The 21,301-nt window shown below is 51.0% G+C and overlaps 1 protein-coding gene across 2 annotated transcripts in view; it reads left to right on the plus strand.

Moving 5' to 3' along the window:
* The first annotated feature begins 658 nt into the window (after positions 1–658).
* PBX1 (PBX homeobox 1) overlaps positions 659–21,301 on the plus strand; it is a 131,858-nt gene continuing 111,215 nt past the window's right edge. For both annotated transcript variants that reach the window (XM_074546425.1, XM_074546426.1), the window contains exons 1-2: positions 659–1,113; positions 3,612–3,685. In XM_074546425.1, the coding sequence (XP_074402526.1) occupies positions 923–1,113; positions 3,612–3,685 (265 nt within the window). In that variant the 5' untranslated portion in view covers positions 659–922. The remainder of the gene's footprint in view (positions 1,114–3,611; positions 3,686–21,301) is intronic.

Genomic DNA, 21,301 nt, shown 5'->3' on the forward strand with positions numbered 1-21,301 from the left:
CGGCCGGGCTCGGTCGCTTTAAGGCGCGGGCGGGGCGCGGCCCCGTCCCACCTCTGAACCCGGAGATTGACGGGCGGGCGCGCAGGGGGCGGCGCGGCCCGCGGGCCGTCCCTCCCGCCGCCGCCGCCGCCAATGGGGCCGGGGGGGCGGGCGGCGCCGCTGCCCCTTCCTCCCCCCGCCCCCGGGCTCCTCCGTGCCAGTTTGAGGAGTCCGGAGCCGAACAAAAGCAGGCGGCGAGGGCCGGAGCGGTGCGCGCAGGCCCGGCGCAGGGGGGGCCCAGCCAGCCCCGAACGCGGCCCCAGGGTGGGGGAAAGTTTGGAGCCCTCCCCCGGTGCGCGGGGGCTCCGCCGCGCTCCGGCCGCGGTAGCTCCGGCGCTGCCATCGTGGGCGGCCGCCCCGCCGCAGCCAGCGCTGCCGCCGCCGCCGCCGCCTCCCCGGGCGCAGCCCCTGCCCCCTGCCCGCCCGCTGCCTCCCCGGCGCGGGGCTGAGCTGCCCTGCTTTTGGAGTCGCCGCCGTTTCCCCTCCCTTCCCCGGAACCCCCCCCTTTCCCTCCCTCCTCCTTCCCTCCCTCCCTCCTCCCTCCTCCTCCTCCTCCTCCTCCTCCAGCAGCCAAAGGGATTTTTTCCCCTTTCTTTTTTCTCTCTCTTTTTTTTTTTTTCCCTCCTTCCCCCCCCCCCCCCTTTCATTTTTTTCTCCTCCTCCTCTTCCTCCCCGCCGCGGAGCCGGGCGCCAGCGTGAAGGATAAATAAAAAGCGAAGAGGAAGAGGCTGGGGAGGAGGAGGAGGAGGAAGAAGGGGGGGGAGGAAAGAAGAAGAAGAAAGCGAGCAAGAAAAGAAAGCGAGGAGCCAGGCGGCCAGCCCAGCCGCGCCGCTCCCGGCAGCCAGGGCAGGAGGCGGCGGCGGAGCGGGGCCGGCGGCCGGCGATGGATGACCAGCCGCGGCTGATGCACACGCACAGCGGGGTGGGGATGCCGGGGCACCCGGGCCTGTCCCAGCACATGCAGGATGGACCAGGCGGGGCGGAGGGGGAGGCAGGCAGGAAGCAGGACATCGGAGACATCTTACAGCAGATCATGACCATCACGGACCAGAGTTTGGACGAGGCGCAGGCCAGGTGAGAGCGGCGGGGAGCGGGAGAGGGGGGGCAGGTGCCGGGAAGTTTCCCCCGCGCCCCGGCCCGGCCTTTGTTGTCCGGCGGGGGGAGCGCGCCCGGCCGCGGGAGCATCGGGGGACGGGGGTGCTGCTGCTCCTGCTGCGGGGAAATGTGGCCAGGGGGCACGGGGAAAAGAAAGGGGACCGGTGAATACCCCCCCCCCCCCTCTCCTCCCCGTTTATTATTTCCCATCTTTCTCCCACCTCCCAACTTCGGGGCGGTTTCGAGGGGTCGCCGCGCCCGCAGCCTCCCCCTGCCTCCATCCACAAACTGGGCCTGGCTTTTCCCAACCTTTTTGGGGTGGGGGGATTTAACTGCGGAGGGTGGTCGTGGTTGGGGCTCCGCTCCGGGCTCCTCCGTAAGAAGCCACCAAGTGCTGCCCCGCTTCTAGGGCTGCTAATAATGTTCTTTCTTAGGCCCCTGTAGTGGTGTTATTTTTTCAGCGCGTTTCTGCGCCTTGAAGATGCTCATAGAAGCTCTGCCTTTTTTCTTTTTTTTTTCCCCCCTCTTAATTGCAGATGTATTTAAAAAGGAAAAAATAATGCTGTAAGAGCCGGTGTCTGAATTGCCCTGAGCTTCGGAGAGCGCAAACCTAATGCGCACCTTCAAAGGCACTACCAAAAGTTCAGGGAGGGGAGGAGAAAAAAAAAAAAAAAGAAAGAAGGAATTAGAACAAAAAAGTTGCCCTGATTTGCCTGGGTTACACTTGATATTTCTTCTGGGCTGCAAAGCTGCTTGGTGTGTTGTCCTTCCTCCTGATATTTATGCCCCGAGTTGAAGCAGATTGCTAGAATACATTGTTCCTGGAAAAACGCACCGCACAGCCCCAAAACTCGCTGAAGAACTTGCAGAAGGATAAAAGTACCCCAAACCTCAGCGTCCATCCTCCCTGCCTCCACAGCTTCTCTGGAGCTCCTGCTTACCAAAAATGCTTGTTGTAGGGTTGATCTTATTAATTTTCTTATGTTCTTGCAGGGGCAGTGTAGCTGGGAGGAGGAGGAGGAGGAAATCATTCACTTTCTCCCCGGCCAGACCCGGGGCAGTGAGGGGCTCTTCCTTTGGAAAGTTGCAGGAATCGTGTGTGTTCCTGCCTGGATAATTTAGTGTAGTTAATCAAATCAATAAAACCAAAGCAGAACAGAGCTAGGAGAAGGCTTTATGGGTTTGCCTTGCTGGTCTATTTCAGCTGCTTCCTCACAGTGCCCTTTTTTTTTTTTGTAAATTATTATTATTATTATTTTTTAATTCTGAGCTGGCAAACACCCCGTATTTATCAATAACATTGGGCTTTGCATTTCCTCCTTCCCTCCTACTATTGCACGGTTGGTTTGCTGCCTCTTTTTTTTTTGTTTGTTTATTTTTTTCTTCCTTGGTTATTTTTTTTCTAAATTAAGTTTTTGGAAGATACAAAGTGCCAGCATTATTTGTAAGAGGGCCCTTACAGCGTACGTTCGTGATTTGCCTATACCCAAATGTCTGCGCCCATCTGGGTGTGCTGATAAGGGAGCACTGTGGTTCTGCAAGGGTATATACCTTTGAGAGACTTCATCAGATATATAAATCTTTTTAGCATGTTGTGGGTGGTGGGGTAAGTAGTGTGAATGTTTGCCAGATGTTCACATCATCTTTCGCGTGTAATTTTGGTTGGTAAACAGAAATTCCCCGTAACCGGCGCCGGATAGCAACAGCCCTGTGTGCAAACTGAACCCTTGGCTAAATCACCCCATGGCTCAAGAGAAAAAAAAAAAAAAAAAATGAAATCACGCTGTTTCTTTGCGTGTGGTGGGTTTTAAAACCAGCCAATTAAAGCGCCCCCTCCCCAAAGTCTCTCCTCAAAACCCACAGGAGAACGGTCAGCTCTGGAATAACAGCAGCCAAAAGGAGCAGCGTTGAATAGCAATCCCTCCCCTTCCCAGAAGCAGCCGGCTGTGATTTTTTAATGTGTTTACTGTCCCTGTTGTAAAGAATTAAATTTTAACACCTGCAAATAAGCTGGATGTAAGTAGCACGGAGGCAGAGGAATGGGGGTTCTCTCTCCATGTGTCTTGCTGTGCTCCGCGTTGGGCGCTGAAATTCCCTGAATTGACAGCTCTAAGCAGGGGATGTTTCCAGCACTGGGGCAAGGAGGAGTTTATTTCCCCTCTGCCTCACAAATAAAGCACATGGCCTGGTGTGATATTGGAGGTGGAGGACAGGGAGAGCCCAGTGCATTGAACATTTGGTCCGAGCTTGGCTCCCAAAAGCTGCTGGTTCTGCCGTGGAGTATCGCGCCGGCCGTGGAGCACTTTTCATTCCCAAACTGGTGACATTCACCTCCCCTGCCTTGGCTGGGTGGCTGTTTGCAGCACTGGGGGCTCAAACCTGCCCTCCCTACGCCAGCCAGTGTGAATTTGGAAAGTTGCTCCTCGTGGTGACATCCTGAGCTCACCCTCCCCTCTTTTCTTTTCTCTTCTCTCCAGGAAACATGCTTTAAACTGCCACAGGATGAAGCCGGCGCTTTTTAATGTCTTGTGTGAAATCAAAGAAAAAACAGGTAGGAAATCAATGCTGTTGGTTTTTGTATTGTTTTTCTTTTTGTTCTCTGGGGATTTTATTCCCCAAGTTTGTGTGCCCCCCCGCCCCAATGCAGCACTGTTTAAGTGGGGAGAAATAACTCGTTGGTATTTAATGCTTCTGGCAGTAGACTTGCATGATGTGGTTTGTGTCTAGAAGAGAAAATATCGTGGTTTAATTTCTATTGTATGGCCTTTCTTTATTTATTGCTTTTTCTGGGGAGAAAAAAAAATCAACCCGCTTGCAATTTGTGTCTTGCTCTAGTTTCTTCTTTAAGACATGGCACTGCTTAAAAAACAACAACAAAAAAATCTAAATGCAGAGTGGGTGTGTGGGAAATAATCCCAACAAAATGAAACTGTGCAGTTTTATTACCATTAGTATTCAGGTAAACACAAAGGTTTCTTACTTTTTTTTTTAAAGAAAGAGTTAAAATGCTCTTCTCTGCCAATCATCCAGGCTAGCTCATGTAAGAGCGAGTTGTCAGTTGCCTTTAGTGAAAGCAATATATTAGATTGTTAGTTACTTTAGGGTACTGTTGTTTTATGGCATGGGGTGTTCTCAGGCTTCTTTAGAAGCTAATGGCATGAGAGCTTTGGTTCTGCTGTTTCCCACTTTCCAGACCTCCTACCATGTACTAACACACTTATAACACATCCCAGGGGGGCATTTAAATTTTAAAAGCAACAATTAAAAAATAGCAGTCATCAATCAAGGGTGATCTTAAACAACAGATGCTCAGGGAAGGACATTTAGCAACATGCACCACTTATTTATGTATTTGTTGGAATCTCTCTATTTTTTTTTTTTAATATAAATGTAAAAAAAAATAAAGTGGGGGGAATGATGGAAATCTGGGGGTGGTTAATCTCTCCTGTTGGCTTTCTGAGCTGACCAGAGTTGATCTGTGGGCTTTCCCAAGCCGCCGTAGCTGCCTTGTTTTAGCACGCTGCAAAGTACTTGACTTTTCCCCCCCTTCCCCCCTCTTTACAACAAGGACTGAAACAGTCAATAATTCATATCTAAGCCATATAAGCAAGGGCATGACATGAATGAAAGTGACAATAAATATGATTGCACACCCAGTTGATATACATTGATAGTTACACATAAAAGGGGAGCAGCTTTCAGAAACCTGAACTGCGTCTTATTTTTTTTTTTTTTTTTCCCCGTTCTTAAATATATATATCTAAAACCTCCCAGCATGAGCAGCTGATTGAAAATACAATTACTTGACTCCTGCAATATATATAAAATGACTAAGAGGGCCCTTTGTTAAGCGTTGTTTGTGCAGCGTGTAGCCCAGACAAAGCACCTACCGATGGCATTCGGCTCTCCCGAGCCCTGCCGGCTGCGGGGCCGCCTCTGACCTTCCCGAGGAGTCCTTCCCTGCTGACTTCCCATAAGAACCAGCAGTGGGTTTGGTGTGGGGACCTTCAGACTCTTCTTATGCTGTGATGTGAGAGAGTCTACGCAGGGAGAAGGGTTCGGGATTTATAGCATTCCCTCGCGTGCCTCCGCAAAAAAAGGGAGCCACCGAGTTCCTTTCCTTCTTCTCTCTTTCTCCTGTAATTTTGTGTGAGCCAAGGAAGCTTTGCCTGTCTCTTCCCTAAGTGTGTTTGATGCAGTATTTGATGCTCCATATGTTGCCTGTGCAGGGACACTTTTTGGCAGAGTAACTGTTCAGTCCCAGCTCTGCTTCGCTGTCAGCGCAGCGGCAAAGTTAGGGAGCAAGGAATCTGCTGGGACCAAACTTGGCGGGGAAAGCCAGGTGAGCTCAGGGATGCTGTGAGGTCCCAGTGAGCTGGAGAGGGATGAGGAGCTGTGCATAGCCACAGTGACAGGGTGTGATAATTCCTGTCTGCAAAGGAAAATGGAAAGGGATGGTATAGGGCAAAGCATGCTGCTGGAAATAAGGATATTCAGGTGTGAACTGGGGGTGTTTTATGTTTTTATAAATGCTGTTTGTTGGTGTTGTGCCTGGATTCCTTGGCTTATGGGGCTGTGCTGTGGAGGTCTCCAAAGAGGTTGACTCGAGATGGCTTTTGGAGCGTTGTTTATCTACCCTTGGATATGTTTGCGGTGAATTCTTTCACTTTGCAAATTCAAAGACCTCCTCCCCTCTTCCCCCCCCCAATCTGCATCCCCAAAAGTCACACTTCATAAGAAAGCAAACAGCCAGATGGTTTTGGTTTATTTTTATTATTTTTTTTTTAATCACTGCTTTGTGGGCCCAATGCTAGGAGGAAGTTTGCCTTGTTTTTTCTGGGGCCGAGGGTACCGCCTGCGTCTGTTTGCTTACCCCTTCCTCGCGGGCAGCGGCGTGAAAGTTGAGCCAACTTCTCGCTTCCCACTTTCCATGTAGCTTCCCAGATTTTTGCATGTGTGGCGTTTGAAATCCTGGTGATTGTTTGTGGTCACTGGTGGGTGTTTGAAAGTGCGTGCGTACATCTTCCCCCCGGCGTTATGATGTGCAGAAATGTGCGTTTGGTTACCCCGCTGCCTGATTTAAGTGACTCCAGAGCCTTGCAGAGACTTTACCACCATCTCTCGCAACATTATGGCTACTATTTCATAGTGTTAACCTTGTCTTGAGCAAACCCAAAGTGTCCATAAAGTTCTTACAAAAATAGGTCATCTCTACTGGCCAAAGAGTCGCCTTTTGCATTTGGGCTCTTCAGTTTTTTTTTAAAGTATTTATTATCACTTTTAAAAATTATAATGATAAATGGCAACCCCCTGAGCTTTTTTTTTTTTTTTTGTCTGCAGACCTTTGGGGTGATATCTGTTTAAGAGTAATAAAAGTTGAGAGATCTGATCCAGGCAGGAGTATGTAGGGGAAGGAAAAAAATTGCTGCTTAAATATACATCGAAGTTGTCGGCGTTCATTTGGTGTGTTTTCACTTGCTGTTGGTCGCTTTGTTGCGAGGGAAGGGGCAGGACTGCCTTCAAATGGCTGGCTGGCTGGCTTTTTGGAATAATAATTATGGAAATGGGAGGCATTGTTGTCCTAAATACAATTGATTCCTCCATCAATAGGGATTGAAATCGGAAATTGCATTCCTGATTTATAAAAAGTTTGAAGGCAGGGGTAGGGTCTCTGTCTTTATGGCTGTTTATTTTTTTTTTTTTTCCCTCTTGTTTTTTTCCCCTCTCTCTTGGTATGTTTTTTTTTTTTTAAGCTGTTCTCTGCATGAGCAGAATAGCTAAGCAGAAGAATCAGGCAAGGCGTACGCAGACGTGGGGTCCTTGGATGGCAAACTGGAAAATATCTGCTGTCAAAATGCAGCAGCATCTATTTCAGCTGTGAGCCTTTCCCAACTCCCATCTCGTTCGGCAGGGACCGGTGGGGAGAGGCTGAGCACAGGATATATGACCATTTAATCTGATTCCTCCTCCTTAAGAGCTTTTCCCATCGTTTCACTTTCTCTGCTCATTTGGGGGAGGTGAGGGCATCGGGCAAATTCTCTACTTCTTAAGAAGACCCTGACTTTGCATTTGAAATCCCACAATTTTTTATTTTCTTAGCCTCCTCTCCCTCCTGTGTTGAAGGAATTCGGGATTAAAAGAAAAATGTACATAGCACCAATGGGGGGGATTTACAAAGTGGAATATTTATAGACAGCACTGATTAGCCATGCAATTGTTGTTGAATAATGGGTTTGTTGTTGTTTTTTTTTTTTTTTTTTTTTTGTAATTTTAGAACATAATAGCTATATAAGGTGCCTCTTAGCTACCTTTCCCTGTGCATTATCTTCACCAAACTTAACTCAAATCAGATCTTTGGAGGAGGTAGGATTTTTCCCCTTCTTCTCTTCCTTAACACCCCTTTGTTCTCTCCAGCTCTGTGTTCAATTAACACCCCCATCGCAGAACTGTAGTTTTTTTTTTTAATGTCTGTTACTGTATTTCACTTCTGACACCTCTCTTATTATTCTTGCCTGCTATTTCTCTTTAATATAGCAATTATGATATGGGGTTTCTTTTTCTTCCTCCCTCCCTCCCCTCTTTTCCCCACGCCCCAAGTAAAACCCCACCAGGAGCAGTGTGGGGAGAAGAGGGGCAGATGGGGTGTGTGCAGTGCTGGGGTTTTTGGGGTGTGGGGCAGAGCTTTAACAGGGGTACACTGGCAAGCCCAGTGCCCCTTGGCTCAAGCATTCCTCCCAGCAGGATGGGGCAGCTTGCTTTCCTTCCCCAGGGTATCAAATCCTGCCCTCCTCCTTATCCTGCTTTTCCACTGAGGAGGTTTCCCAAGGCGCAGGAGAGAGTTCAAAACCCCGATTTGAATTTCAATGCAATTCTTGCACCTAAGGCATCATTCTGCTGCTTGGAAAGAAAGCTCATCAGGAAAGTGCTCAGTCCTGCAGCCCTGCAGGATCCGGGTCCCTGCTCAGCTTGCTCAGCTCTGGGCAGGTCCAGCCCTCGCCCGGCTGCTCTCCCTCCTGCCCTTCAAAGGGGAGGAGGCCTTTGCTTTGATATTTGTTATTACTGATTTTTTTATTTTTTTCCCCTTCCAGCTGAAAGGCTTTGAAGGCAAAAGTGATGTTTCTCTCTCAGTGCCAGGCAGAGTCTGCAGGGTCCCTGGTGTGGCTGCCCTGGGGGGAAGTGAAACATTTTGGGAGAGCGGGGCCTCCAGCCCCATCCACGCTGCCTGAGGAAGCCTTGCTGTAACTCACAATTAAATTGCTTCCAGAAACCTGATGTCTTCAAGGGAAAGGAGGGGAGGGAGTGTGCAAGGGACTAGAAGATAGGGATGGTTTGGTGGACCTTGGCTTGGTGGAGGAGTGGCTACCTCTGGGACTGGAAACCACTCATCCTGATGAGAGATGGGACATGTCCCAGTAGGTCCTGGCAGCTGGACGGAGCAGGGTCTTCAGGGCTGGACCTGTCCCTAAAACTAGTTTGTTTTCTGGGCTTTTATTTTCCAGTATGGGGGTGTCCATCAGGGGGATGAATGGCTTTGGAGGAGCGTGCTCTGGGGCAGGCTTCTCTTTTTTACTTTTAATTTCATATTTTCTTCTTCTCCTCCCCTGGTAGCATGTGGTTGGAGCTCTTTGAATGGAGCAGGCTTAATTAGTTTAATCAAAATTGGCCTCCTGCAATCCTCCAGGGGAGGAGGTGGGAAGAACAGGGCTGCCAGTGGGCTCTTCTTCCCACCTCCTCTCCCTCAGCCCTGCCATCAAAGCAGAGAAACCAGGGCTGGCTCTGGCATAACATTCCTGCTCCTGAGGGGCTCCCCGTGATTTGGGGTGTACTGGAGCAAACTTGTTTGCTTTTTATTTCAAGCAGTTTAACTGTTTTATTGTGGGTGCCTGATGTTGAGCAAACTTTGTTGTGATTGCAGCAGAGCAGGAAGGTGCTCATGGAGGGTCTGCTGTGTCCTGTTGCTCCCAGCCCTGCCTGTTTTTTCCTGGGAAATGGATGAGCCACTCTTGCAGCTCTTGATCCCCATGCTCCCGAGTTTCCAAGCCTTTGCTTGCCCTGGCCTCCCAGGTTTTGGGTGGCTTTGGGTCCAGGGATGGAGGGTTCCTGGATCAGCTCACTATTTGGGTAATTCCTGCTGACAAGGCACAGAAGAGAACAAATCTGCATTCACTATTAATGCATGCTGGAAAAATACCTGTATTAACCATAAACAGCAGCTAACCAGAGCATTGTGTTCCATAAATGTTGAGTGTTTTCCCTGCTGCTATGGGTCTCTCTCCAGTCCATCTCCCCTCTGCATGATCCTGGCAGCAGTCAGTTTGTGGGTGAGTCCAGGGAAAGAGATCCTGTTATTGGGCCTTGTAGCTCCAAATGAGAAACTCAGAAGATCTTTCAGGCCTAAATTTCTCCAGGGAAAAGTGGCTCAAGTTGCTTTATTTGAGACCTGCAGAGGGATTTCCTCCTTGGAGCGCTGAGTGTCTGCAAGCAGAGCTTTTCTAAATGCTCTCAAATGTGAGATTTATTCTTGTTAGCAGGACTCGTGCCGGCCCTGGGTTTGAGGGCAGCGGTTGTAAACAAAACACAGAGAAACTCTGAGACAATTTCATCATGGTTTGTTTTTTGTTTTTTTTTTTTTTTTCCCGTCACAAGGAAATTACTGCATGCAGCAATCCTTGAGAGGAGTAGGGTGGTGGTTTAAACATAAATGGGTTTGTTTGCAGTGAGATATAGTAGGCTGTGCTGCTGCTTCTGCTGAATCAGAGCTGTGGATTTTGGCAGGGAGAAGGCAGGAAGACAGGATTCCTCATCTGCCTTTGCTTCAGCACCTTATTCCCCAGTTCCTCCTTTAATCCTGGAACTGCTGCCTTCTCTGCTAATGAAGCTCTGCAGAGGATTTTGTGATCTCTTGGAAATCTGCTGAGAAGGATTGTACTACTGCCTTTTTTCCCCTCCTTGTGCTTGGAGTTGGGCTGCTTTGGGAGACAGCAGGGCCTGTCTTGTGTGCCCTGTGCACTACAGGGGTGGTTTGCAGTTGATGCAAAATATGAGGAGCCCAATAGGAATGGGGCTGAGTTTTCCCCTGAAGAAGTGATATTATTTATTTTTCCACCTTTTTTATTATTTGTAATTTTTTTTTCTTCCTGCTTTGCGTTCCTATGGCAGTGAGTTTCTCTTGGTAACATGCTGTGGGGAAGGTGATATGCACAAAACTGGCTCCATGGCCCCCAGAGCAGGATGCCCACACTTTTGGGCTGAGTTTTGAGGCATTTGGGTGCCATGCAGGGAGAAGTGATGGTCCCTTGTGCTGCAGGGATGTGCCCTGATCAGTGCCTAGCATGGGGGACTCCGTGCTGGGTCAGGCTTTGGAAGGAGGTAATGTGATTTACAGCAATGGATCTGGTTAATAATCTCCAGCAGCTTCTGTATACTCAGGGGCTGCTCGTATTCCCAGCCAGGTGTTTGCAGACCAGATCAATATGGCCCTATTTGCATGGGGCTGTCCTTAATCTAATAAACCAACCTCAATCTGCATCCTTTGCTTTCCCCAAACATCCATCGGGCTCTGGTCTGCGAGTGTTCCCCATGGTGGGAGAAGGTGTTTGTGAGCATTGCCTGGCTCCTGGGCTGCCAGCCTGGGGTCACACGTGGCATCCCAAGGCTGCACCCTCTGCCAGAGCCCAGGCTGTGTGAGCACCCCAGATTTTTGGGTGTGCGTGGTGCTTTGCAGATAAACAGCTCCCCAGTGCACTCCCGAGGCATTGGTATTGGGGCTTTTTTGTGAAACCCACATTGCCTTTGGGGAGCATCTGCTGGGAACTCCCTTGGAAACCAAAGCTGATGGTTTTGTGGGCTGGGTGGTCGGCAGCTTCTGCTCAAAACTGCCTCGGAGGTGCTGCATCCCCCAGCGACTTAAATAATCCAGGGTGGCGGGTGCTATAGGGATAAATTACAGAAAGCTGTGGCCTGAGGAGGCTGTGGGCTGAATACATTAGTGTGTGTTGTCAGGCCAGGCTCAGGAGGGACTCAGGTGATGCTTTCTCCCAGTGCTGGGAATCACTTGGCCTGGAATTATTGATTTGCAACTGTGTCAAGTAAAAAAAAAAAAAGGAATAATAATATCTCTTGGCCTTGTGTTTGTGAGCTGTGCCCCTGTATGTGTGCATGTATATAATTTTTTTTTTTTTTTTGAGCTGGAACAGAAAGGCACTTCTCCTGGCTCCTTTTCCTGGTGGGGAAGGCAAGGCAGCCAGGGAATGGGCAGCCAGTGGAGGATTTGGCTGCCAGGGAAGCCGTGCCTGCCGAGGAGCAGAGTGCTGCTGGTGATGCTCCGCGTTTTGGGGAGCCACCACGGATAATAGAAATCCCCTGTGACACCTTGAGGGAGCCATATATTGTCACTGTCCCCTCCCTTCCCAGCCTTTTATTTATAGGAGAAGCCTTACCCAAAATAGCTTTTTTGCTTGCCCTAAGCTGATGGGTTCTTTCCAGCCCCCTCCACCCTTTTTTTCCCCTTAAATCTACTGATAAATGGAAAGCCCTCGGAAGAGCCAGTGCTGTGAGGAGCTGCTCTAATCTAAAATGATAACTTTGCCATTTTACTTCAGCCTTGTTGAAAAACGAGCAGAGCTGCCTTTGCAAGTGAGATCAGCCTGCTTAAATGCTGGTGCCTGGATTTTTGTTTCTCACCCGAGTAGAATCCTGGAAACTCAGTTCATCATTTCCACATCCCATTTTTGGTTTCACACAACCTGGCTGGCCTGCCCATCCTCGTTACCAGAAGAGGAAAATCAAGTTTCTCTCCTGGTTGGATAACATTTTCAAATTCCAGCGTGATGTCGATTAGAAGAATTAGCAGTGGCAGGTTACCCAGCAAAAATCCCTTTCCACTTGTGAGGTGTTCCTTGCTGGTTGCTGCTTCTTGCCCAACTCCAGCATCCCAATCCCAGATATGTCTCCACAGCGTGGGGATTTTTCTCTCTTAACTCAGTGCAGTTGTTTCCTTTTGACATTTGATATTTACAAGGCTGGAGCCAAACTGAAAGTGAATCTGCCCATAACTCTACTAAATGTGCCTTTCTAATTTCAACATTAATGTTTCAAAACCCAAGCTGCTGGTGGGTGTACCTTTGCTTGTTTACACACATCTTTTTTTTTATTTTTTTCCTTGTGCTGTGATTCTCTGGTGAAACATTAGGAATGATACAATACCTGGAGCCTCTGCATGGATTGGTCTCTGGCTTTCAGCTGTAAATTTGGCTTTTAACCCCTAAATCTCTAATTTTAAAAGCCTGCAAGTGTTTTAGGTTAGTATTTTTTTTTTTGTTTGAGAGGAGCCTGCTTATATGCAAAATTATTATTGTAATATATGATTCATTACAATAATATTGCAGGAATTTTCAATAAGATGATTGATTGCAATATTGCAATCAATTGCAAAAATATTATTTCAAATACTGCGATAACGTGATGAATTTGCAATCCTCTGATTATTGCAAATGTCTAGACAAAAGGCTAGAGATTGCAGTTCACAGTGTAAAAGGAATTAGCTGGAAAGAGTTGTGGCTGTCAATCCTGACTTGATAGCACAGGACACAGCCCTTCCCCCGGTAGGTTTAGCGTGGAGCTGGCGCTTTCCAGAAGAGCGCTTGCTCACATTTAGGGAAGTTACAGGCAGCGGGACACACTGCATGGTTGGAAGTGTGTTTTGAGGGGTTTTGAACCTTGGGTTGAAGGAATCACCTCTTTATTTCTGATACAGATTGACGAGGGTGCAGCGTGGTGCTGTGAGAGAGCCGCAGAGAGCGAGGTGCCGCTCCCGGAGCGGTTTGGGGGGAGCAGGTGGCAGGAATGGTGTTTTCACTGAATGTATTATTCCCCCGGAAAATCCTGGCTGTTAGATCTGGTCAGCAGATGCGAAGTGTCGATCGCTATCGGCGGTGGGAAGGCACTTGCAATATACTTTGCTAATGGAGAAGAACCCGAGGAGCAATTCCCTGATTTACGCTCTCGGCGATGTGAAATGAAACCGGCTGAAGCGCTTTGCTCGGCGAGCTCGTAGCAGACCACTTCTTCCTCCCTGCTTGATGCAGATTTTTCCAAAGAGGCTTTTTCTTGGCTCTGTTGCTGGGTGGCCAGAGGTGGCTGGGAGGCACGGACCCCTTAAATGCATCTGGAGGCACAAAGCATCCAGCATGGGGGAGCAGGGAGCAAGCAGCGCCCGCTGTAGCTCACTCCAAAGCCCCGGTACAATTCTGTCCCCAAGTGGCTGAAAAGGTCATTTAGCACAAGAGCAAACGTTTTTTTTTTTTTTCATTCCCTCAAATAGTCAAATTAGCATCCCTCCTCTGCCACAGGAGCTGCTGGAGGGGGCATCCTGAGAGGGATTATAGGTAGAAGTGCCTGGGCCTGGGCTGTTCCTCTCCCGAAGGTCCCCGGCTGCTATTTGCACATCCCAGTGTCTGACTGCGGCTGGCATTTCCCCCGTTTGCTGGAATTTACTTTCTGCCTGGCGAGGGCATTGGGTAACATTTGCACACCTGGGCTGCTTAAGCTGCACAGGGGCTGGGGGGATGTGTTGGAGAAGGTCAGGGGTCTCTGCTTTCCTTGTGGGCAGGAGGGAGCAGGGAGAGCAGCTGCTGGTGCTGTGTCCTCTCCAGAGGCAGCGAGCAGGAGGGGAGAAATGGTGTTGTGTCATGTCACAATGTCTGTGCAACCATCTGGACCTGCTCTGATGTTGGGTGGCTGCAGCTCCCTGGCTCTAGGGAGCTCAGACCCTCCTGGGTTTGCTCTTGTGGATGGATTGGATGGGCAGTGGGTGCCTGGTTGGTTTTTATTGTATTTATCTGTGTTTCCTTTTGGATAGGATTGCAGTGCATATCTGGCAGGTGCACAGCCTGGGGTGGGAGTTTTCCTTGGAAATAACTCTTCTGCATCCAGGTCTAGGAAGTCATGGGATCCTCACCTGTGGGCTGTTGGGGATAAGGATGTGCAGCAGCATGATGGCATGGCTGGAAGCTCAGAGAGACTGTCCCAAGGGCAGGCTGGAATTGTTTACCATGAGAAACTCACAAATAGCATGGAAGGAGGTGAGGCACAGCAGAGAGTGGTGGTAGGGGATGTCCTTGGTCTTTCCATGTGTTCTGAGGCAGTGGCAAATCTACATGGGTAGAAGGGCAGATTTTAATTTCCCTTTTTCTGATGTTTTTGGCTAGGCCTTGCAGATGTCCTTCTGCACAGGCAGCACATCCAGGGCTCTGAGAGCCAGGGGCCAGGACAGAAAGTGCAGCCCATGGTGGCACGGTGCTCCCAGACCCCGTTGGGAGCAGCGGGCACGGCTGGCAGAGCGTGCCAGTGCTGCGGGCAAGGGCAGCCCGTGGACCTGCTGCATCATCCTGGGCTGGGATTGGGAAAGGAGCTGTGCAATTAGGAGAGGTCCCTGTGGTTTGTGTTTGAAAGGAGCTCCATTAGGGTAATTTTTAAGCTGCTGTTTAATCAGAAGGCTGTCTGCTAATAAGAGAGGGAAATGCTGGGTGGATCTGTGCTTGTGCTGCATCCCCTCTTCCTGGTTCCTTTTGCTTTTTTTTAATTGCTTTTGCTTCACCCTTTGGGAATGCTACCCCAGAGGCACCCAGGTGCTCATCAGCACCACTGGGTAGGGCTTTCCAAGGATTTCCTTGGCCTCTTGCCTATTGTGTGTAGTTGTATCCTGCTGCCTTCCTCTTGGTGCATCTCCTCCCTGTGCACAGGCACCCGTGCTGAGTCTCACCCTGGTCAGGGATTGCCCTTGCAGGTTCCTGAGGGAAGCCAGTCCTGATGGCTCCATGGAGGGCTCCTGAGAGTCACCAAAGGAGCATGGAGGAGACCTAAACAAAGAACAAATGAGAACCATATAGAGACAAATGGGAATCTGATTTAGGAAGCAGACGAGACAACCCTTGGAAGGGGCAGGGGGGATGTTTGCTTTAATCAGTCTCCTTGGGTTTCAAGCAATAATAAAGCAGATTTGTTTTCTTTTCCCTTCTTTTCCCCAGGCCCCACTTTTTCCCTCTGTTTCCTCTTGCTCTTCTCAAAACAGCCCTGGATTCAGCAGCACCAGCATCTCCTTCCCAAGCTCCCACTTTCTGCAAATAGGATTGCTGGCCAATCCTGTCCATTTTCCCCCCTCCTTCAGTCTGGTTCACACTGGTGGGAACTTACTGCCTTGAGCCAGGCTACCTTGGCTGAGCTTCTGGGTGCAGGTCCCTCCCACTGCCAGATGAACTTTTTGGGCTTTCTGAAGCGAGCAGGAGAACAAACCCTTCCAGAAGGGCTGTGGTTTTCTGTGTGGAGTCGCTGTGCCCTGGCACGCTCTGCTGTGTGCTTTAGAGGCAGTCCCCAGGGATTGGCCGTGCTTGGAGGAGATCAAAGTTTCTCCATCAGAGGTCTTGGGCAATGCCTCTGAGATGCTTGAGTGACCTCCTCGCATGTGCTCCTCTGGGATGTGGTGGTAGCTGCAGGGGAGGATCCTGCTTTCCCAGCCTTCACAGGCAGGTTGGTTCCCTGAGAATTGTGCTGCCTTCCCCTTTTTCTTCCATTTTCCTCTGGTCATTGTCTTGGTGCAGAGCTGGTGGATCTTGGGAGGGCTGGGGCTGTGTGTAGCTGTGAGTCAGTGAAGCTGAGCCTTTGATCTGTTCCACTTGCTGGCTCTGGTGGCGAGTTATTACCTTCCCAAACAGAGAGGCCACGCTGGAGCTGGGATTAGAGATTGCTGTGACCATCTCTGCAGCTCTCCTGTGCTGGACACCACAGAAGGGATGAGATTTTGCCCATCCTGAAAGGGAATGTGGGCCCTGTGCCTGCTTGGGGACATCTCACCAGTGCCTTCTGCTGGGCTGCTGTGTTTGCTTTCCAGGTAGAGCTTTCTTGTGCAGAGCTGTTTTTCTATTTGCTGGTGTTCAGTTGAGAGACAAGGCATCCATGATCATCTCCAGCATGTTCCAGTGTATTGCTTTCAAGTGCTCTCCTGGGTTTTGTAACCCACACAGCCTCTGTCTTATGTAGGATTCCCCATCCTGGAGAGTACATTCACCCAATCTTTCCAGGGAAGGCTGGTGGTCAACAGCCTCCAGTGTTATCCCTCAGATTCCCAACTGCTCATTTGGTGTTCCCAGCCAGCCTGTGGGCTCAGAGTCCCTGCTGGTGTGCAGTGGGTGATGCTGGTGCAGCATGGTGGGGTAGTTTGATGGGACACCCTTCACGCAGCACTCAACAGATCTCTCATGACGCTGCAGAGCTGCCTGTGCAGTTGGAATTGTTTTCCTGCCTGTCAGTAATCCTCCAGGGAGGCAGTGTCCCATGCCAGGGCAGGCACCTTGGCTGCTGGGCAGGAGCCATTCAGGAGAAGCTGTGTGGTGGCTCTGCTGCCCAGGAGGGGCTCATTTACCTGATGTCTGCAGGAATACCACAGGGCTTTCCAGTTGCAAACTGGTTTGGCTTAGCCCTGAAAAGCAGAGCCAAGTGTGCCTGCCCTGTGGTGGCTTTTTGAGGTCACCACGAGGGAAATCACTTGTGCCCCAACGCAGCCTGAGCCTCCTCCCTTGCTCGGAGCAGCAGAAATCGTGGTTGTAAGCCTTCACCCTGCTACGTGACTGTGCTGTAGGCACTGTTCTCTCTCAGATCCTCCGGGTGGGTGCCAGGGGAGCTCACGGGTGCTTTGGTGCCCTGGCCCTGGCTGCATCCCAGAACTCCCTGCCCTGCACTCTATTTCATCTTCCCATGCTTCCCAGAGAGGTCTGTGTGTGCAAAATACTTCATGTTGCTGCCAGCAAGCTTCCCTTTACCCGTGCCACGGTGGGGCTTTTTAAAAAAAAAATTATTTTATTAGGAAATTCCCATTTGGTTGCTTTAAAAAGCAAGCCCTTGTGGCTGGCCCCTGGCCCGCCGCTAACAGATTTGTTTGAGAAAAGGCTGCGTTGGCATCCTGCTTTATTGAACATGCCTCCTGGGAAGGCGCTTTGAATATCCTTCTGTCTCCTCGGAGCAGGGAGCTCTCAGGACTGCCTGCCGCCATGGGGATGGGGAATGCTCTGCTCTCCCTTTCCCTCCCACCCCTTCCCCCTTGTTCAAGCCTCCCTTTTCTTTTTTTTTTTTTTTTCCTTCCCTTTTTTATTTTTTTTTTTGTTTTTGAGGAGAGAGAGCGCTGTGCACGGTGCGTCCCGCTCCATGCGGCTTTTCTCTTTCCCCACGGAGTTCATCCAAAGTTCGTATCCAGACGATGAACAAAGTAGCTCAGACCTTTTCCTGACTCCTCACCCTTTGTCCTCATCACTTAGTGACAGACAGGAATCAAATGCCACAGACAGGCTGACGGGACAGGGCTGTGTGAAAGTCCTTGGAGGAGGAGGAGGAGTGGAGCAGTGCTGCCTGGATGGGGGACTCATGTTTAAACTCCTCTCCCCCTCCCTGGGGAAAGGCCACAGCTACTTTTACTTTGAAGGGCTGAGGGGAGGTGCAGTGTTTTTTATATATATATAATTTTTTTTATTTCTGTCAGAAACCGGATAAATTTTGAGCCACAATAGATGTAGGGAAGGAGGACCGGATGGAGTTAGGCTGAGTGTTTAGCACTGGGTGTGCCTCCCTTTGGGAGCAGGGGAAGGAAGGGGCTACAGGCCATTATGGAGCAAAGGCATGGAGCCTGCTGGCCTGCCTGCATCACCTCTCTGCCCTAGGAGCAGCCCTGGGGAGGATGGCGTGCAGCCTGACTGTTCCTAGAGGCTGGCTTGATAATTTCCCTGGCTTTGGAGCTCTCTCCTGGGTGCTGGGTGGTACCCCCTGAGAGGGCAGAGAGCTGGGCTGGTGTAACTGCCCAGGGTGGGCTTCTCCCTGCTGCCAAATCTGGCGTTCTGAGTGCTCTGAGACTTGCTTTGGCCTGCCAGGAAGGGAAAGGAACAATTTTTAGCCTGTTTGTTCATTAGCACTTGTCTAACTCATCCAGCTGTCAGGACTGGGATGGCTCCTGATAGGTATTTATTCCTCTTCCAGATGTCCTCCCCAGATTTCACCTTTTTTTTGTGATGGAAAATAATGACAAGTCCCAGACAAGAAAGGTGTGGAAGCACCTCATGGCAGAGATTCTGTGGAGGGTTTATGGAAGCTGGTTTGGCTGTAGCAAATTTTGGAGGGTAAAACTTTTAAGCATCCAGGGAGAGGAGATCTCTACAGAACGTGTGGTGACCCTTTGTTTAGGGGTGTTCATTGTGAGGTGCTGTGATCCAGCAGATGTGCTGGTGCAGGGGCCACCCCCTTGTCAGGGAGATGTGAATGTCCCTTGCATAAACCAGCTCCATGGTATGAGGCACGAGTATGTCATTGGGAGGGAGGGGAAACACTGCTGTCAGAAAAGGACTTTGAAAGGACCATTTACATTTGGTCCTTAAATCCTGGGAAGTGCTGTGGGTGAGAGGAGGTTCTCCTCAGTTCAGTTTGCATGGCTTAAATGAGCAAGGTTAACCTTGTCTTCCCGTGTTGGTAGAGGAGAAACAAAACTGCTCAGCAAGTCCCAGGACTTCGTTCCTGTGTTCCCCAGGGAAGTGAGGCGACCACCTCCTTGCCCCAAGGCAGAGCAGGCTGAGCCTTTATCCCAAGCCTGGCTGCAGCATTCCACATGCCTCTGGCTGCTCTCCTCAAGCCCACACTTGTGGGGGTCATCTTGGAGGCAGCAGGAAGGGGCCGGGGTGGTCCAGGGTCTGCCCTCTTTTGTTTGCTGATGTTGCAGAGCTTGCTGATTTGGGTCCTGGCCAGCGAGGCTGACTCACAGAAATCCTCTCACGAGTCTCCTACACCCTCCATTACCTGATCCGAGTGCTTCCTGGCGTGAAGGGAGCTGTGCATTTGTGCAGCTCCCGTCTGCCTCAGGCTGCTGTGGGCAGGGAGCACAGCCTGGCTGGCCCTGCCACCCTCTGCACTGCTCACTCCCATCAGTGCTGACCATCTTCCTGACCCCGCAGGCAGTCCCTAGGTGTCTTTAGAGAGGCATTTGCTCTGCTTGAGAGGTCAAAGGAAAGACCTCCTTGCTAGTTTAAGAGGGGTGTGTGTGTGTGGCTCTTAGTTGGTTTTTGTGGGGCTGCTGCCTTTCTGTTTGGACCTAGAGGAGGATTGTAGCAATGAGGCAGTTTTTAGTATCCAGGCTCCTTCCAGCATTCCCTAACCCTGGTAGATGGCAGTGGGTCAGCAGGAGGTGACCACAATAGAGCCAAATTCCCACATTTGGCCCTGCAAATGCTGCGGTCCCTATTGAGCAGAGGTGGGTGTGAGATGCCTGTAACTCCCCTGCCTTGCAAGCTGGGCAGTCTCCTGGAGTTCCTGCCTTGCCAGTGGTGCTGTGAGGCTCTTTGCACGCAGCTTTACCTTCTCAGGGAGCAGCTGGGGCACGTTCCCATCCGAAGCTGTGCCCCTGTGAGCTGCTTGGCTTGGCAAAGCGCTGCTGTTGCGTCAGGCTGGGCCGTGCCCAGTGAGCTTCTCATGCTTGTGGCAGGAGCATCGCTCAAAATAGTCCCATCTTGTGGCTCCTCTGGGGGCTTGGGGAGCTCTGTGGGTTTGTGGCTTGTTTGCATGTGCTACACGTGAGTTTCTGTCCCCTGGGTCGTGCTGAGTTGCGAGATTTGGGTGTTAGGTGGCTTTGTGGCCTGTGGCCGCTAAGCTGTGTGTGGTGTTGTGCAAGTGGTTTGCATCTTGTGTGAAGTTTGCAGGCACTCTGTGGGGAGCCGGAGAGCAGGAAGGTGCTGGTTTGGGACAACTGGGGAGTCACATCCCCACTGAACTATAGAACAAACCTCTCTGTGGGTTCCAGGGGTCAGCCTGACCTGGTTACAGTGGCAGGGAGGTGTTTCTGGGGTCTTGCAAACCATGTGCAGAGACTCCCTGTTGTGTGACCGGGGGACATTGAGTGGCTTCACTTGACTGATCCCTCACAGAGAGGGGAGTCCTGGATGTCGCTGATGGCAGAGGAGTGGGAGCAGACCTGTGCAGGATTGGAGGCTGGAGAAGCAGTGCTCTCCCCTCTTGCAGTGGGGTTATGCCAGTGGTGGGGTGCACTCTAGGATGGTGGCTGAGGTTTAGGTCTCCCCTAGCCTGAGCTTCCCACCTGTGGGGCCTTGATGCAGCCTGTTGCTAAAAGAGGAAGGTGATGTCCTGAAAATGCCCTCCTAGGTGACTTAAGCACTGAGGTTTTATCACCTTTTCAGCAGAGCTGGAGTCCCACTGCTGGTAAAAATTAGCCACTTGTTCGGGTTGCGCGCTCTCCCTTAGGCAGAATTCTGCGTGCAGAATGGGATGTGGGGTGTTTCAGGGGAGCACTGCTGTGTGCCTCCGTAGATTCCCCATCCCGGCGAGTGCGGCAGTGTCCCCCCGAGGCTGCTGAGGCAGCCCCGAGCTGAGCCGCGCTGCCGTGTCCCCCTTGCCCGTTCTGTGCTCGCCTTTGTCCGGCGGCCAGGAGCCCGCAGCGCACAGCCAGCCTCCCTCCGGTGCCAGCCATGCCGTGCTCGGGTCCTGGCCCCACTCCTCGCCTCTGCCCCGGCATTTATCAGCAGCCTCCCTTCCCTCCCAGCCGCCAAATTCTTTCTCCGTGCCGTCATCCTCCAGCCAGAAGCCGCCCCATCCCACTCTCTCTCTCCCCCCCTCCCTCCGAAACCAGCCCAGAACTGCTAGGCAAACATTTTGCCTGTTGTTATTACAGTATTCCCATCTGCATACTTAGTCATAAACCCCTTTTAATTCCAGCCTTTTTCTGGGGCGGGGTTAAGAGTTCAAACCCATCATTTTTCTTTTGGGGCTGGAGGCTTACAAAAGCAGCCCGTGGCGAGATTGTTCGGTGGGATGGGGACGGGGGGAGGGGGCTGCTCACAGCAGAACTGGCCGTGCAGCCCCTCATCCCCGGGGAAAGCTTTGGGTGAGGTTTGTGTGGGGCTGTGCACGGCAGAACTGGCCGTGCAGCCCCTCATCCCCGGGGAAAGCTTTGGATGGGGTTTGTGTGGGGCTGCTCACAGCAGAACTGGCCGTGCAGCCCCTCATCCCCGGGGAAGGCTTTGGGTGAGGTTTGTGTGGGGCTGCTCACAGCAGAACTGGCCGTGCAGCCCCTCATCCCCGGGGAAGGCTTTGGGTGAGGTTTGTGTGGGGCTGCTCACAGCAGAAC

Source organism: Zonotrichia albicollis, chromosome 8, assembly GCF_047830755.1.
Source record: "Zonotrichia albicollis isolate bZonAlb1 chromosome 8, bZonAlb1.hap1, whole genome shotgun sequence".
Classification (NCBI taxonomy): domain Eukaryota; kingdom Metazoa; phylum Chordata; class Aves; order Passeriformes; family Passerellidae; genus Zonotrichia; species Zonotrichia albicollis.